The 17,159-nt window shown below is 45.9% G+C and overlaps 1 protein-coding gene across 1 annotated transcript in view; it reads right to left on the bottom strand.

Moving 5' to 3' along the window:
• PKHD1 (PKHD1 ciliary IPT domain containing fibrocystin/polyductin) overlaps nucleotides 1-17,159 on the bottom strand; it is a 1,769,028-nt gene that overhangs the window by 706,073 nt on the left and 1,045,796 nt on the right. Inside the window, exon 41 of the mRNA XM_078647366.1 lies at nucleotides 2,077-2,290. Within this exon, the coding sequence (XP_078503492.1) occupies nucleotides 2,077-2,290 (214 nt within the window). The remainder of the gene's footprint in view (nucleotides 1-2,076; nucleotides 2,291-17,159) is intronic.

The following is a 17,159-nucleotide window of genomic DNA, read 5'->3' as shown; positions in this document are numbered from 1 at the left end:
AGGAAGGGAATGTCCTGTGGTCTGATAATGTCTGGGCCTGGTTAGAGGGTTTTGCTAAAGGGAGAACTTGCTAGGGTAGGTCAGGACAGAGGGAGGCCAGATCGTCGGTTAACAATGCTGGCCTGTGGCGGTAAGGTCATGACCGGTGAGCAGCTAATTTTTAAGGTCTGAGGGGGCGGGCATCATCCCATGGAGGTTCCCGCCCAGGGGGAGGGGCCATTGGCACCTCCTAGAACTTCAGGGGCAAGGTAACTGGTGCTTCAAAGGGTCGCGGGTTGGAGTAGTCACGCTTTCCTTTGGCTGGTAGCCACCCCGCGCGCGCATACTCATGACGTCACCGGATGGCGCAGAGTAAGGGCCCTCCTTTAGTGGGTAAATAGAGTTCACGGTGTGGACCGGGTAATTTAACGGGCCTGGCTACGCATGCGCACATCGCTAGGTAAGGCGCAGCTTGTAGGACTTGACACCGGTTAGCGACCTTGCCATATGGCCAGAAATGTAATATACAAAATCTAGATGAGGATGTTAGATTTGGTTAGGAAACAAAATGTATTAGAGTCTCTGTTAAGGTTAGGCTTTCACATTTGTTGACAACATTGTATCTAATGTCTTGATGATTTTGTATAAAATGTTTATCATGCAATTAAAATTTTTATGATCTTATATCTTAATAAATACGGCCGGGGGTTTCGTGACCCCCGCCTTCCAAAAGTTAACCATGTTTCATGAGCCTGTGTCCTGGGTTTGGCGTGGTGAGTTCGAGGGAGGGGGGCGGCAGCCAGTCGGCGACCATGTACGAGGATTACTGCCTGGGGTCATATCATGATGCCGTTTTCTGCGCCAGAGCAGGAGGAGGTCTGTGGACTTCTTTTTGCCATGCATTATCTTGACAAATCTCCCACTTAATGCATGCTTTGCTGAGAGTAGAGCTTGGAAACGCAAATAGGCAGTTACTGCTCTGTGTTTCACAGCTCTGGTGTCAGTAAGCATTGTTTTCAGAGTAAATCAATGTATTGTGGCTTTGGTCATTTATATATTAATAACTGATGCTCTGATTAGAGAGGTACCTATGACTTATTGCCACCACTTGTTTCACAGCAAGATTCCCCATGATAACTGTTCTCATTTAACCCATTTGCAAATGTTCATCACAGATGACGGGTTTACAAGACCCACTTTTAAAATGTCCAAGTATCACCTGATGTAAGCTCTTGCGGTATGCCCACTGGGATAAAAGTCATTTAATATCACCTTCTCCGACATACAAAAGGGCAAATGTCAAATCTCATGTGATGTCACAGACAGGCTGCTGAAAAAACCTTTGGTACAAACCAGGTCACCTGGCCACTACCTAGAGCTACTCCTCTTTTCCGTTTCGTCCGATTTCAATTGTTTGCCTCCCGCTCCACTCAATCCCAGTGCAAATATATGCATATTCTGATTATAAGTGATGCTGTAAACCTGTCGTTATCCATCTTTGTGCTGACTCAGCCATTAACACACTCAACTTTCATAATTTCCATGCACTCAGTTATTCAACCATCTATCCATGCATTCACTCACCCACTAATTATCTAAGCACACGGTCCCCCTTCCACGCATACAACCAAACAGACAAAAACGAGTCAAACAATAAGGAAGCACTTCTACCTGTAACATAGTCAGACCTCATGGCTTTGACAATGCTTATTTTCACTGTATTTGGTGTGAAGCATAATAATACATTGCTTTTTGTCAATTACAGCCAGCAAAACCCTCATAAGCATATTAGCATACACATATCAAATTACAAGTCGGAATAGTGCATCTTAAATTGCACAGCAAAAAAATTACTTTATCAAAGATATATTGATAAGTGTTAGGTTCGCGTTTTTTGTTGTCGCTAATTAGCACTGGAGTCCTACATCACCCTCAAATAATAGAGATAAAAGTGATGGGCAAATAAAGCCTCTACACATTTCAGTGCGCTATAAAATAATCTGTCCCTGCTTTAGTGTAATATAAAACACATAACACAAACACTTCCAGACTATGCTTAGAGAGCAATTTTGATGAGATGTAATTCTATTATTGTACCTGAGGGGAGGCCTGAAAACCACTTCTGCACTGGTCACAGTTTCTATAGTTACAACCTCGCCCAGTCTTGAATCATCTCCCACATCCTGTCCATGTCCACTGATGACAATTGCATCCCCAGGTCGCCAGTCCACCTTCTTCTCCAGCTCTATCCTGCTACTGTTTGCAGGGGCGGGCGACTTCAGATGTGTGAATGGCGTTTCCGGCTGCCAGCCTGCAAACAATAAATAAGGATTCTTATACACAATCCACTACCATTTTCATTATAAAAAATCCAATTTTGAATAAAATGGCTGCTCTTACTATGATCTGCGAGTCGCCAACATTTTTATGCACATTGTCTCTCATTGGCCAGACTTTGCGGCGGAAAGACTATAAATCGGAGATAAAAGTTGAAAAAATGAAGGGGCATATTAGCAAGAACCTCATTAAGATTATCGCCGTTTTAGCGACAGGAAACTGCCTCTAAAACGGCGATAATGGGCTTGATAATATGCGTTATAGAATTCCAATAGAAGCCCAGGTTAGATGTGCAGGACATCTAACCTGGGATTCTATTGGAATTCTATAAAGCATATTAGCAAGCCCATTATCGTCGTTTTAGCGGCAGTTTCCTGCCGCTAAAACGGTGATAATTTCAACGAGGTTCTTGCTAATATGCCTCGAAATTCTTCACTAATAAAATTAAAGCAGCCAGCCACTCCTCTAAGGAGCAGCTCTTGAGAACAGTTCAGTTGCTTTCATGCCCCCTTAACGCTAACATACCAGTTCCTACGCAAAATCTATGCAACACCCTAGCAAAACATTTTAAGAACATGGCAGAAACGATTTACAGGGATTTCAAGGCAGGACAAGGGGTTGATTATTTATCTTCTGAAGTCACCGCTTCGAATAACAACCATTTAGTCTATGTATTTTCCACCTCTTACAAATGAGAAGGGGTCTCAGTTGATAAAACTGACTTAGTTCGAGGCCCCGACTGACCTCCGTCCAGTGAACATTTTTCATGTATTGGCAAGGTCTTTGGTACCCCTCTTACAGCATTACTAAATAATGTTATGGTGCTGGGACATTTACTTTAGGAGGAAAAAGAGTCACTCAAAAAGAAAACATTAGAACCATCTGAAGAAAAGACTTCTCACCCCATCTCTAGGCTTCCAGTATCTGCAAAAATCTTGGAGAAACACTGTACCTTGGTCCTCCTGGAATTTCTGGAGCAGAATAACATCTTAGATAGAACAAAATCTGGCGTTAGGAAAGCACACAGCACCGAATCCGCACTGGTGGTGGCAACAGAGGAGATCCGTGCCATCATGGATAGCGGTGGAAAGGCTACGGTGGCACTTTGGGTCCTATCTGCAGCCTTCGACACTGTGTGCCATAGGGACTTGAAACACCGTCTAATGGAGATCGGGATTAAAGGTGTAGCCCTCAATCTCTTGGTATCTTTCCTTAGCAATAGAACTCAGTCAGCTTCTTTTGGGGGATTTACCTCCAATTCTTTCTCTTCGCTTTGTGGGGTCCCGCAAGGGTCCACATTGATCCCCACATTGTTTAACATTTATGTGGCTCTGGTGGCCGATTTGATCAGATCTTTTGGCTTTAATACAATATCCTATGTGGATGACACACAAATAGTTGTTTAATTTTTACAAATATAAAGAAGGTAGGCACTAGATTTAAGAACTGTATGACAGTAATTGTTAACTGTATGAAAGGCCAGTGCTTAAACCTGAACTCCAATAAGATGGAGGTACTCCTTTTTGGGTCTGATTTTTCATTTTGTATCTTATCTTGGTGGCCTTCCACACTTGGTCCATTACCTCCTCCAGTTACCAAAGTAAAATATTTAGGAGTAGTTTCTGATTCCAATCTACCATTTACAAACTAGATACATCAGCTTATTTCCTCCTGTTTCTCTCTTTTAAAGTTACAAAAAAAAGTGAAGCCATTCATCCCAATGGATCTTCAGACAACAGTAGTTGTCTTGTTAGTTTTTATCACTTATGGATTATTGCAATGCCATATATCTGGGTATGCAACAAGGTCTGCTGAAGAAATTCCAGAGTCTGCATTTTGCGGCAGTCAATCTTTTAAAAACATCAGAATACACAAGTCTGCCTCTAAGGGGCTCGGGAACTCCACGTTTAAAGCACTCTGTATGGCACATAAGGCCTTGCATGGAATAGGTCTGGATTATCTGAAAGAAAAAATGCGGTGGTACTCCCCTGGATGATATTTGCGTTCTGCTACAGTGGAGACATTGCAGGTCCCTAAGATTGGCAAAACCATCTGGGGTAGTCGGAGTTTTGTTCAAGTTACTGCTTTGCTATGAAGTTAAATGCTGCTGCCTGTAAAATGCCAATGTAATATGATGAGTTTTAGAAAGCACGTAAAAACTATTTTCTTCTTTTTCTTGAGATAATTGGTTTGGTTTTTTTGTTTAGTGATTCTGTAATATAGACGCTAGCACCAAGACACCTTTGGGGTTTCGTCCTGCTTTACAAATATTAACCAAATCAAATCAAGCGGAGATACCAGAAGGGCAGAATTAAGTTTACCATCCGGCATCTCAGCTGTAAAGTCTGGCTATTACTAGGTTTTCACCCCAAAATGGGGAATAACTGCTCACTTCAGATTTACTGATCACTCGTGAGCACGTGTTCACCATTTCGGCAAAAATAACTGATGTTTTCCATCTGCTTTGAGCTTGCAGGTTTGCTGGCGGGGGTGTTGAATTGGAGGGCAGCAGGGTGAAAGGCATGCTTTTTTCTGCAGGGGAGCATTAGCTGCTGCCCCACACTGCTGCAGGCAGCAGGTCGGAATGTGCAATGCACTATTTTGCAGCCCCAACCCTGCGGTCTTTATGTAAAACCCTGGGGCATATTTACAGGGAAAGTGACAAAGCGTGTCGTTAAGCAGAGAAGGCTAACAACATGCTCCATCACTTTAGAAACACAGGGCTGCGCCACATTTACGAGATTATGGTGCACCCTGCATTTCCCCCTTAGCTGGTGCTAAATTTAGCTGCCTAGTGCCAACACAGGTACCCTTTTGTGCAAGGGTGCCTGCATTGAGGAGAGTGCCTGTTTATGTGCAGTGTAGGGCCTGCACACATTATGCTAAATTAGCATGTTGTCCTGACAAGTGCTGCCACTTGCAGGCCTTACTTTCCCTTTTGCAGACACATGGGGCACCCCTGTAGGACGTCCTGGCTAACCCCTAGGCAGGATGCAGTGTAGGAAAAAGGCAGGACCTCTGCCAGTGTGGGTTCCATGCCCTGACAGTGGAAAAGGCTCCATTTCATTTTCCCTGGTGAAAGGCCATCCTGCCCATAGGACAGAATGGGGGAGGCTGGCTGTAGTATTGTTAGCCTAGTTCCCCAAGACTTGGAGATGGAACAATGAAGTTTGGCATGTCTGAACACACAGCGTCATAACACATCTTTTTGGGTAGATGGTTTTATCACTGTGTGTCCAGAAAGTGCTTTTTGAGAAAATGGCTGAGTTTGTGCTTTAGACCTATCTGCATGTCTCAGCAGAATGGGAATTGCCTGCCTGGATCTGGGAGAGGTGAGAAAGGCTGAGGGAGGTCATGCCCCATGGGAGGGGTGGAGACGGCGCCAGGCTGCCCTGCACCAGGAGCGGGGAGAAAGAGAGGCTTTGCTAAGTGAAGAGGCCTGGTTCAGAGCCATAAAACAATAGACCCATCTTCCTCTGAGTGATTAAAGATCCAGGCCCCCAGTATCAAAGAGGATGGTGACACTGGGGGGGAGATACGCCAGACTGATTTAGGGAGGGGTCGGTACCCCTGAGCATGAGAAAACTTCAAAGACGATGAGGAGTATAACTGGAAGAACTGGTTATGTTTTGTCATGTGGACAATGTCATCGAGAACGGTCTCGGTATCATCCAGAGAAGTGCTGGGAGCGCTTTGAAGATGCCGTGGACTGGTCGAGCCTATGGCAGCTTTGACCTGTCTGGGGCTTGTGGGCAGATTGTAACTCTTGACCAAGGAGAGACTGTAGGGGCGCTGCAGTGAGTCTTGTCCCCCCTTCTTCCTGAGCAGGACTCTGCTGTGTGCTACGTTCTGTACCTCAAAGGCCCGAGGAACATAACATTTCCAGGAAGACTCAAGTGGCGCGGTGGTGGGACCGTGTTGTGACAGCTGAGACCTCTGAAGGGGTGCCTAAGGTGATCGTGGGCACCCAGAACAAGTCAAGACTCTGTCGCGCAGGGTGCGTGTCTTGATGTGGCTACAGTTGTTGGAGCGCCTGTGGCTTGTGGGCATCGTGGAAGAGAGACGAGATTCGGGACACACAGAGGGTGCATGTCACAGTGCAGTCCAGGCACTAGTGGAGAGTGCTGTGACATCGTGGGCAATGAGAAGGAGTCTCAAACACACGGATCAGCATGTGGTGGAGAGGTGAGACTCAGACGTGCAGTGTGCGTGTCATCGTGCAATCCAGGTGGTAGTGAACTACAGGCCTGAGGGTGCCTTGCCCGTGGTAAAAAGATTCTGGAGTGAGGCCAGGCCGCTACGGCAGGAGAGGAGAGTAGGGTCGCGCCCCCCCAGGTAATGTGGATCGTCGCCTGATCCTCTGGGTTCTGCCAGAGAGAAAGGATTGGATCCAGTCAAGGGCGGTTCCGTGTATCCCCGCGTTGTGAAGTCTGACTGTGAGCATGCAGTGAGATACAGTGTTGAAGGCTGCGGAGAGGTCTGGAAGGATGAGAAACATGAAGGATGTGTCCCTGGTTGAGTAGCATGCGGATTTCGTCAGTGGCGGCGAGCAGGGTGGTCTCGGTGCTGTGGTTGCTGCAGAATCCCGATTGGGGGACGTCTAGGATGGAGTTATCTTCGATCAGGTGGTCAGCTGGGCATTCACGATTCTCTCTGTGACTTTCGCCATGAAAGGGAGGAGAGAGATGGGCCGGTAGCTGGGCGGTTTAGTTAACTAATGTATGACATTGAACAGTTCCTTGGCATTGGTCTCGTTGGTCTGGACTTTGTCTCTAATGAAGGTTCGTTTGGTGTCTCTAATGCGCATGTGGTATTCCTTCAGGGCGCTCCTGTGGTTGTTCCGTGCTTCCGTGTTTTTCTGGTTTTGCCAGGTTTTCTCTAGGTGTCTGCAGGAGTGCCTGGCTTCTTGTAGTTCTGTGGTGAACCAGGCGGCCTTTAGAGGGCGTTGTTTGGTGGGGTGCCAGAAGGGTGCGAGCTTGTCTGTGCAGCGGGTGATCCAGCTGTGAAATTCTGTGGCTGCAGCGTTGGTGTCGGTCGTGGCGCTAGGGGGGTCCTGGAAGAGGGTGGTGATGAGGCGTTCTTCTGTGACCTTGTTCCAACTCCTATGAGGCGGTCCCAGAGCGGGCTTAGGTGGGGTGGTGGTGTTGAAGGTGAAATGGACACAGTGGTGGTCTGTCTAGAGGGGCTGGGTGGTGTGGCTGAAGTGGATTTTTGTTCCTCCAGGGAAAATAGGGTCAAGAGGTGTCCAGCTCTGTGAGTGGGTGTGTTGACCAGCTGCTTCAGTCCGATGTTGTCGAGGTTGGCAAGGAGAGTGCTGGAGTCGGTGTTGATGCAGTTGTTGAGGTGGAAGTTCAGGTCCCCGATTAGAATGTAGTCCATGGAGGTGATTGTGTGGGGTGCAGCGAGCTCGGTGATGGTGGTTGCAGCCTAGGTGCAAGGTCCCGGCGGTCTGTAGAGGGTGCCGCGTAGTGTGGTCCTGGGGCTGGTCTGGATCTGGAAGTCAAGGTGTTCTGCGTTGGAGTGGGGGGTCACTCATGCTGGATGTGGAGAGTCGGAGGGGGTTCTTGTAAGCCATGGCGAGTCCTCCTCCTGGGCCTTGGGGGCAGTCCTTTCTCTGGATCTTGTAGCCGTCAGGGATGGCCATGGCGATGTCGGGCCAGAGGTGGCGTTGGCCCAGGTTTCTGTGAAGAAGGCGACGTTGGGGAAAGGGTGTCGATCAGGTCCCAGATCTCAATGGCGTGTCGGTGCAGGGAGCGCACGTCGAGGAGGATGCATGTCAGGGTTTTGGTGATGCGTGTGCCAGGTGGTCCTTCGGCGGTAGAGGGGGTATTGTCAAAGGTGAAGCATCTGCGGCAGGGTCTGCACGAGAACTCTCCATGGGTGGTGATCGTCGAGGCTCTTGTGCAGTTGGTGTCTACCTGGATTGAGTGCGTGGAGGGTGGTTGAGTCATGTCGGTGGGGCCTGGGAGAAATAGGGTTCCTGGCGCTGGTCGCGGTCGGTCGTGGACGGGTGCAGACAGGCTTGCCTTAGGCATGCCTTTGGCGCGCCAGCGGCATGACCGCACAGCGACCGCCATTAAGGAGGGGTGGGGGGAAGACATTGAGGTAGGGAGGCAGGAGCGTGGGATGTGACAGGGGAGGGACCGCAGGGGCAGCAGCTGTGGAACCGGCTGGAGTAGGGGAAAATAAAAGAAGTAAGTAATGAGGGTAAGATTAAATAAAGATGAGAATAGAAGCTACAGCCTGGGAAAAATACCTGTGGGTAGCAGGAGGAGTGGCAAAAAAGGCAGCGAAGAGCAGAAGTGGGCGATGGAGGGAGCACTTCTGTTCACCTCAGCAAGGAGCGGGTTGTGAGCGCGAACCCTGCTATGAGGAGGCGCTGAGGGTAGCGATGCAGGTGGCGATGCAGGCAGAGGAAGCAAAGCTGCTGGGGACGAGTGCTGGCCTGGACACGCACGCGTCGCTGAGACTCACTTGGACTCCTGGTGCTCATGATCACAGGGCAATTCTTACAAGGGTCTCAGGCACACGCAGACAACGTTGCTGAGACACACCTGGTAACTTTTGTGTTCCTGAGTTTCCACAACAGGGAGCCAGCTCTCCTCGGGCCCATGTGGACAAGTTACTGCAGGACAAAGCACACAGCAAAGTCCTTTCAAGCAGGGGGACACAGCACACAGCAAAGTCCCTTAGCCTCTCCTTGATTAAATCATCAAACTGCACGCCAGCCCCAGAACACATAGCAAGGGTCAGTCCTTTCCTTCAGTTTCTTCAGCTGTTTCTTCCTTGGCAGAGGTTCTTCTTGAGCACAAAGGAGTTTCAATCCTTCTCAGTCTTGATGAATCCAACGTTCAGGGGTTTCAGCTTTCATACTTGTATCCCTGAATGTCTTTGAAGTCTTTGTGTTCAGGGGGAACTGACCCCTGCCCAAACCAGTTCTGGATGACTCCCTGCCAGTAACACCTTCTTCCTTTGATAGTGAGGGATTGGATTCTTAATCACTCAGCAGAAGATGGAGCCATTGTTTTATGGCGGCAGCACAGGCCTTTTCACCTCAAGGGGCTACTCCTTCCCCCTACACTCCATATGCAGGTCAGCCTGTTGCTGTCTCACCTCATCCCCTGGGTCAAGACATTCCCCAGATCCTATCACATTTAAATGCAGACAGTCAATCCACAACAAGGCAGAGACACACAGAAATGTTAGAACACAAAAAAACAGCCACGTCTAAAAGTGTGGTTCCTAAGCACACAATGCAAAGATCACCTTCACAAAAAGATGTGTTCTTAAATTGTGAGTTCAGGCATACTAAACGTCACCTCTCCATCTTAAGCCTATGGGAAGATAGGCTGGAAACACATTGCACAGCCTTCCCCATTCTGTCCTATGGGCAAGATGGCCTTTCTACAGTGAAAAAAGAAATGGAGAATATTTCACTGTCAGGACATGGTACATGCCTGGGGTACATGTCCTACCTTTCACATACACTGCACCCTGCCCAGGGGGGTACCCTGGACCTACCTTAGGGATGTCTGATGTGCATACAAAGGGAAGGGTAAGGCCTGACAAGAGGGTGCACTTGTCAGAACAACAAGGCAGTTTAACAAACTGCATGCAGGCACTGCAGTGGCAGGCCTGTGTTTTCTTCTTTAGGACTACTGTGTGGGTGGCACAACTAGGGCTGCAGGCCCACTAGAAGCATTTGCATTACCAGCCCTGGCACACATAGTGCATTTTACTAGGGACTTTACTAGCGAGGCAAAAATATAAATTATGGACAAACAATTACCATTACACTTTATACAGGGAGCACTTGCACATTGACACTGATCAGCAGTGGCAAAGTGCCCAAAGCATCTAAGTTGGCAACACCAAGTCAGAAAAAGGTCTAGGGGGAAAGCAAAACGTTTAGGCAACTTTAGCCAAAAAGGGCCAGTCCAACACTGTGTGATACTTAGTAGACCTATGGGCTAGCACAGGGTTACCGGCTGACCCATAAGCCTGGCTAACTCCTGAATGGAATTACTGAGATGGGTACTTTAAGGTATCAAATTATTTGTGGTATTAGATCTGACTTGATGCCCAGGTCAATTTTAATGCACTATTAAAATATTAAAATATTGGAACTTTTAGAACGTTTCCACTCTGTGTCCCAGTTTGTCCTGTGGCATCACAAGGTTAATGGCCCCTAGACAGCTGTCTGCCCTCATGGGAAGTAGTGTGAAGGGCTCCCAGTCTTAGGAAAAATAGCAGCCTGCTACAGGGCTAGTTGTCACTTTCCCCTTGCGGGAGCCCTCTCAGGGTGTTAGCCCAAAAGGCAGAATTCAATGGCACTTCATGGCAATAAATATGGCCCTCCTGGCACCCTGAACTAGATATCACACTGGAACTGGAAAGTGGACCAAACAAGTACATCCCTATGGACCCCTGGACTTGGCAAAGAGAGGCTGCGCCATCTGCTGGACTGCACCTGCCACACCCTGGGCTATCGAAGGGAGGACTGTGCCTGTGGATCCTAGCTCAGAAAAAAGTTGCTCTCCAACTCCAGAAAAAAGAAGTGACTCCAAGGGTCAGTCAGCTGACCTCCTGAAACCATCATGAGCGTCATCAAAGCTGAAGTAGCCCACTTTGGCAAGTCAGTAGCCACTTCAGTAGAATTGCAGCTGACTGCCGCTGGGCACCTCAAGAGACCAATCCTTGACAGCCAGAAGTTGCACCTGAGTCAGCTGTAACCAGGAATGTTGTCTGAGTACAGACTGGTCACCCAAAATTGTGACACACCTCCACCAAGGGATACGCTTGGACCACTGTGGATGGAGACTGGTAGCCCAGCTGCAGCTGGCCTTCAACTGTCCCAATGAGACTATGAGAGACCCCAACCTCTGTTGGCAAAGTTGCCCCACCTGACCCATGGACTAAGGAATAAGCGCACAGGCACATTGTTGACCACACAGCACCCATGACCATCTTCCATCTCCTGCATCAGCATCAGGTCCACACCATTGAAGTTTATGTCTGTAGTGATGTAAAGGTTAGAGCTAAACTAGAAAATGCTTTGGTGGCAAGGTAATTGTCCGAATGCTCCTTTTTGGCCCCCAGACTTTCTCTCTGTCGGATTTGGTTGCCCAAGCCAGGCCGGAGTAGTGAAACTCGACAATTACAAACACTTCAAAGGTTCACAAAGTTTACAGTTACCAATGCTTGTTCACAGTTAAACTAAGATTGACATTTTTCTGTGAAAATCTGTATCTCTGGAACCCTCTGGTAGTTTTTCCCATCTTGGTCTCTAAACATTCATAAAAATATAATCTACTTTTTCTGTAAATTAGTGTCAGATTTCATTTGTGTTGAGTGGCTTTCGTATTGCATTCTTTGGTACTGTTAAATGCTTTACACTAGTTCCTTTGATTAAGCCTTGCTGCTTCAAGCAAGAGGTACCCATGGTTGAGCTTAGGTTTTTACAAATGAGCCTGACTGGACCCAAGACAGTTTTTGCAGGTGTATTAAACGGTAAAGCCGCACAGCCATACCATATAATGCACACAAATACTCTCACATTCAATAAGCTGTAACTTCCAACTGGGATCAGGTAGGCAGATCGAGTTTGGTGTCTAAAGAATTGCAATAAAAAGCCCTCGCTAATGGCAAAGTCGGATTTTGTATTACAAATCTGAAAATGCCACTTTTAGAAAGTTGCTAAAAACAAGTTAATTGACGGAATGATGAGCAATGGCAGACACTCCCCCAGTCAGACATTTGGGCTTTACTGATCAGGTCTAATTAGGCTGAAACCTGTTTAGGCTTGCTTGTGTTCAATGGGGACCTAGCATGGCAGTTTCTTTGTACTTCTTCCATTTTTTCTGTCTGAGTTTGAGTGGTGGACAAAAAACAATGGCAAGAATCAATGGACTGGGATGTAATCTGAGTATTTACCAGTGGCTGAGATGCTACCCATCCCTTTTTTGTTTTCTTCAATTGGCATGGTGTTACGTTTACCTGTACAACACAACGTTTTGCTGCATGAAATTGTATAGTGTAAAGAGTCAGAATAGAGGAAGCTTCAAGAAGTACTAGGACACTTTTACTTCACAAGCTATGTAAATATGCATGCGGGACACCCTACTGGCAAATACCCTTCACACTGAGATGTGCCACTTAACTGCACCAGAAGACCAACATTATAGACAGAATACGAGAAGACATGCTGCCATGGCTGTACTTCCTGGATAGCTTTAATGCAGTCACAATGTGGCTTCAGGACGACCTGGAGACCTGGATTTACTTTGATATCTGTTATGGCAAGTGCTTCTAAAGATTCAAACCTTCAGGAGTAGAATTTTTGTAGTGAATAATTGAAGAATGGGCTGAAATGAAAGGGTGAGGGGTGATTGAGGACAGGTTTTTAAATTGAACCTCTTGAGGTGAATCACAGACCAGGTGAGATCTGTGTGTGCCTCTCCTTGTGAGTTTAAGGTGTTCTGGTACCTATTTGCCTTGCTATTTATGGAGCCTTTAGGGCAGCGGAAGTGGAAAGAAGCCAAGAGGTATAAGGGATTTTAAAGGGTCAATGTGAAAGTTGAAGTGAGCGGATGCATATAATGTTTTGGAGGTGCAATACTGACCAGAGGAGATTAGGTTTGAGAATGAAGCTGTTAGAAAAGGGGATATGACACATCAGTCAAGGCCTGTGAGATTTACAGAAGGTTGAGAGATGTTAATGATGAAACAGTGTTTCCATATGACAACATGAAAGGGAAGCTAATAGGCAAGTATTGAGTGTAATTAGGAAGTCTTTGAGAAGGGGTAGCTGGGAATCAGCCATGTTTGGTATACACTCTGTTAGGATAGGTGCAGAGCCAACAGGTTAAAACCTGGATTGGGGTGAGAACAGAGGTGAAAGGCTTGGGCAGGTTGAGGTCAAAGTGTATGTAGAGTTATATTTGCCCAAGAGGATGTCTGGGTAAGTGTGGACACCGAGTGGTCATTTTCACAAGCAAGTTTATGGGCAGAGAAAAGCTGGAAGAAAGAGGTTTGGATCTTCTGTGGCCAGTTTTGAACTAGGCTGCGGAGCATGAAAGGAGGCTTTGTTGTGTACACAAACTGGGGTTAGCTGCTAATAAAGTGAAGCTGCATTGGTATGCACTATGACATATGGGCTGCGGTCAGGTGCCACTCACATTGTGTGAACTGGCAGAGAAGTGGCCATACGATGAGGGCAAGATTGACACACACAAGGAAAAATACCTTGTGTAGTTAACAGGACTGGAGTTGCTAAACATGAAAAAGGTTAGCTCAATATGAATGTAAGTATAGTATACTAGACATAACTGCTGCCTAGGAGAGTACTGAGGGGAAAAGGAAACTGTCAGCAATATAAAGGGTAAGGAAAAAGTGAAGAGTGAGTTGATGGGTTTAAGTAAAACTCGCAATCTCAAGTGATCAGATATGTAGGCATTGTATACACTGGCTAGTAATTTTTCGGCTTGACAGAGTGATCTATCTTTGTTTGGCGTGAGAAGAAGATTGTTGGAACAAGCAATAGAAGTGGGGAAAGGGCACAAAAACAGCATCCCGGTGAAGGATGTTTATGGTGGCAGGAAGAAAGAACTTACTGCAAGCCAAGGGAAGGGTAAGACTAGGAAGTGTGCAAGAGAGAAGTAACAAAGAGCAGAAGAGGATGAGGACCATGAGCTGGTGTGGGCAGAGTTTGGAGAATGAAGCAGGAGTAAGCAAAGAAGAAACACCAGAAGGCAGTGTATTGTATATGTGAAATAGAGACTAGGCAAAGAGGAGGCATTTGAACTTTAAGGGGTGGTAACACAAGAGGAGGGAGATGTGTTTGTTTCAAATTCTAGGATATTGTTTAAGGCTATTTAGTGTTGATGTCTAAGACAAACGATATGTTCTTGTGAGCTCTGCTTGCTTCTAATAAAGTGCTCCGTTCACAGTGAAGAAGGCGTAACAAAGACATATTGAAAATGGCGCCCAGACCTGGCATGGGCAGGCTGTGATGAGTTTGGGGAGGGTCATTTAAAGATTTTGGGGCCCTTGGGCCAAAGGGATTTTGGGAGCCCCTGTTCAAAACAGCTTTGAATTTATGATCCAATTTCAGCTTTTTCATGCCCCCTTTAGCAAGGTCACTGACAACGCACAGCCACACTTGTCCAAATTTTAAGTGTGTTTATACGTCTAATATTCAGGGAGAGTGACTTGTGTTCCCACTATTTAACTCAGCAGCAGATCTCTAATATTACAAATAAATTATGTAAAACCCTCTCATTTCTCATATGTGAGGTCCTGTTTTGAGCTAAAATATTTTTAGAGATGTTACATGAAACATAAACTCATAATATCTTTTCAAAATGTCCCTAACAGACTCTCACACATCATCCAGATTAAAAAGAAATTAAAGGAAACCCGTATTTAAATAATGTGTTTAAGAACTACTCAAGGTCACCAGGGAAAGAGTCTCTGCCGAACAGAATTGGCTGGGTGCCCTGGGCCACAGCCATTTTGCCCATGCCTTAAAACAAATCTGAGTTTGGGCAGTGAAGTAGGAGCAAGAAAAGAAGAAGAAATTGTATGGGGAGGTGGCTAGCCCCAGAAGGTTAACTGAATATATGTAGTAAAGGTTTGATTAAAAGTGAATGGACTAGATTACTTTTTTCAAGACATTGCTTAGGATTACTTAGTATGTACAGCCAAGTTGCCGGATGTTCTTGTAAACTCTCCTTGCTTCTAATAAAACATTTCCTCTAGCCTTTGGTGGCCAACGGTTCTTGACCCCCCCCTATTCCAGCTCTCACAGTTCGCAATCTGGGTTTTCAGTTTGATAACACCCTCTCCTGCACTCCCCACATTACCAAAACAACCTCTGCATGTTTTGCGAAATTGTGTATGATTAAAAAGATTCTTCCATACCTCCCTTTAAATGCTCGTAGAACTGTGGTCCAGGCATTAATTACGTCTCACTTGGACTATGCCAACAGTCTCTACGCTGGTGCTCCTTTGTACCAGATTGAACGTCTGCAGATTGTGCAGAATGCTGCGGCAAGACTGATTGGTAACATTCCATATCGTCAATCTGTAGCATCCTATCGCAAAAAATTGCACTGGCTCCCTATCGCACGACGTATTCATTTTAAGATTTTAATACTTGCTTTTCGAGCCTTGAACAACCTCGGCCCAGGCTATTTGAAAAAACGGCTTGTCTTATCACAATCTGTCAGATCCTTACGTTCCAATAGTCTACGTCTCCTGGTTGTCCCACGCTTCCGTCTTTCCAGAGTGGGCGGCAGATCATTTGGAGTAGCAGCCGCCAGACTTTGGAACAACCTTCCCTTGGATCTAAGATGTGTCCCCACTGAACCCATCTTTCGCCACAAACTTAAGACTTGGTTGTTCTCCTCTTAAATTTCTGTTTTCACATTTTCTTAAATTTCTGTTTTCACATTTTCTTTGGGGCTAGTTAGTTGTCAGCGCCGGGACACCCCCTCGGGGGTAGCCGTGCGCTCTATAAAACCCCAAAATAAATAAATAAATAATAAATAAATAAATTTTCCCCAGGAAATAATACCTCTGCAGTTTGTCCTTACGCAGACTTACGTCTCAGCCATATCACTTCCAAGAAAGCTGTGTTTTGCAACAGTTTTGAGTGGAGAAGAAAAATACCAAACACTTTAGCAAGTTAGTACACAGAGGTAGTAAAAGGCCACATGTTCAAGGCATGAAGTCCATGAAAATGCTTACTCACTAGTAACAAGCCATGAAAAACTTCCTGGAACAGGTCAAGCTGCTGAATCCTAAAACAGTCACAGCACTACTGCATTTGTTTATAAGATAATGCGGCAAAGAGAAGCAGGCAGGAATTCCGTGCATTTATATCTCTGATGAGATAGGTTTCTTAAAACTACGCAGAAGTCAAAATGTTGCCATTGACTTGGGGCCACATTTACAAAGGTCATCAGTTGTGAATACCAAATAGCAAATTTTTGCGATTCGCTATTTGGTAATCACAAACACCAATGTGCAAATGTGTGTTTTACACATTTGCGATTCCCAGTGAGTCACAAGTAGATCTACCTCATAAATGTCAATGAGGTAGGTCTTGGGTTGCGGTCCATTGGGAATCGCAAACATCACAGTAATGGTGGCATGCTGGGGTCAGCAGACATCATGTCAGTGATTTCTTTTTCAATAGAGCAATCTTTTTTTTTTAAATGCAACCTGTTTTCCTTATAGAAAACAGAAGGTGTTTCAAAAATTAAAATGAAAAGTTTTCTTTTCATTTTTAGCGAGTAGGCAGAGGTCCGTGGGACCACTGTTTGCTCTTAAAAAATATTTTGCTAACCATCCTCAAAGGGGACCCCTTCCCATTGACAAATGGGTTCCACCATTTCTCAAATGGCTGTAAATTGCGAATGTTTTGAGACAGCATTGTGGTTGCAAAACATTCAGACATACCATTTGAATTCGGTATTATTTATTTATTTATTTAGGAAGTTTTCTATAGCGCTGTCAAGACCCGGAGGTAGCAGAGCGCTTTACAGTAATAGAATGACAAAAATCTGTATATACATAACAAAAACATGAACATGAGATGTAAGGTATAAGCATTCAATGAGTGACAGTGTAAGCGGAACATGGGTGAGTTGCCGAGCTTCTTTGGTTATGGGATTCACTGTAGTCACATAGTTCAGGAGTTGCTTGCTGACCCCAGTTATCCACAGCCAAGGGAGCGGATCAAGAACAAGGATTTGAGTTGCCTTTTGAATTCCACAAAAGAAGGAATAGTTCTGATGTGCGGGGGGATGGAGTTCCAGATTTTGGGGGCGTTTCCAGTG

This window comes from Lissotriton helveticus, chromosome 6 (genome assembly GCF_964261635.1).
Source record: "Lissotriton helveticus chromosome 6, aLisHel1.1, whole genome shotgun sequence".
NCBI lineage: Eukaryota > Metazoa > Chordata > Amphibia > Caudata > Salamandridae > Lissotriton > Lissotriton helveticus.
Note: the sequence above shows the minus strand (reverse complement) of the source record. Positions and strands in the feature narration are given on the sequence as shown.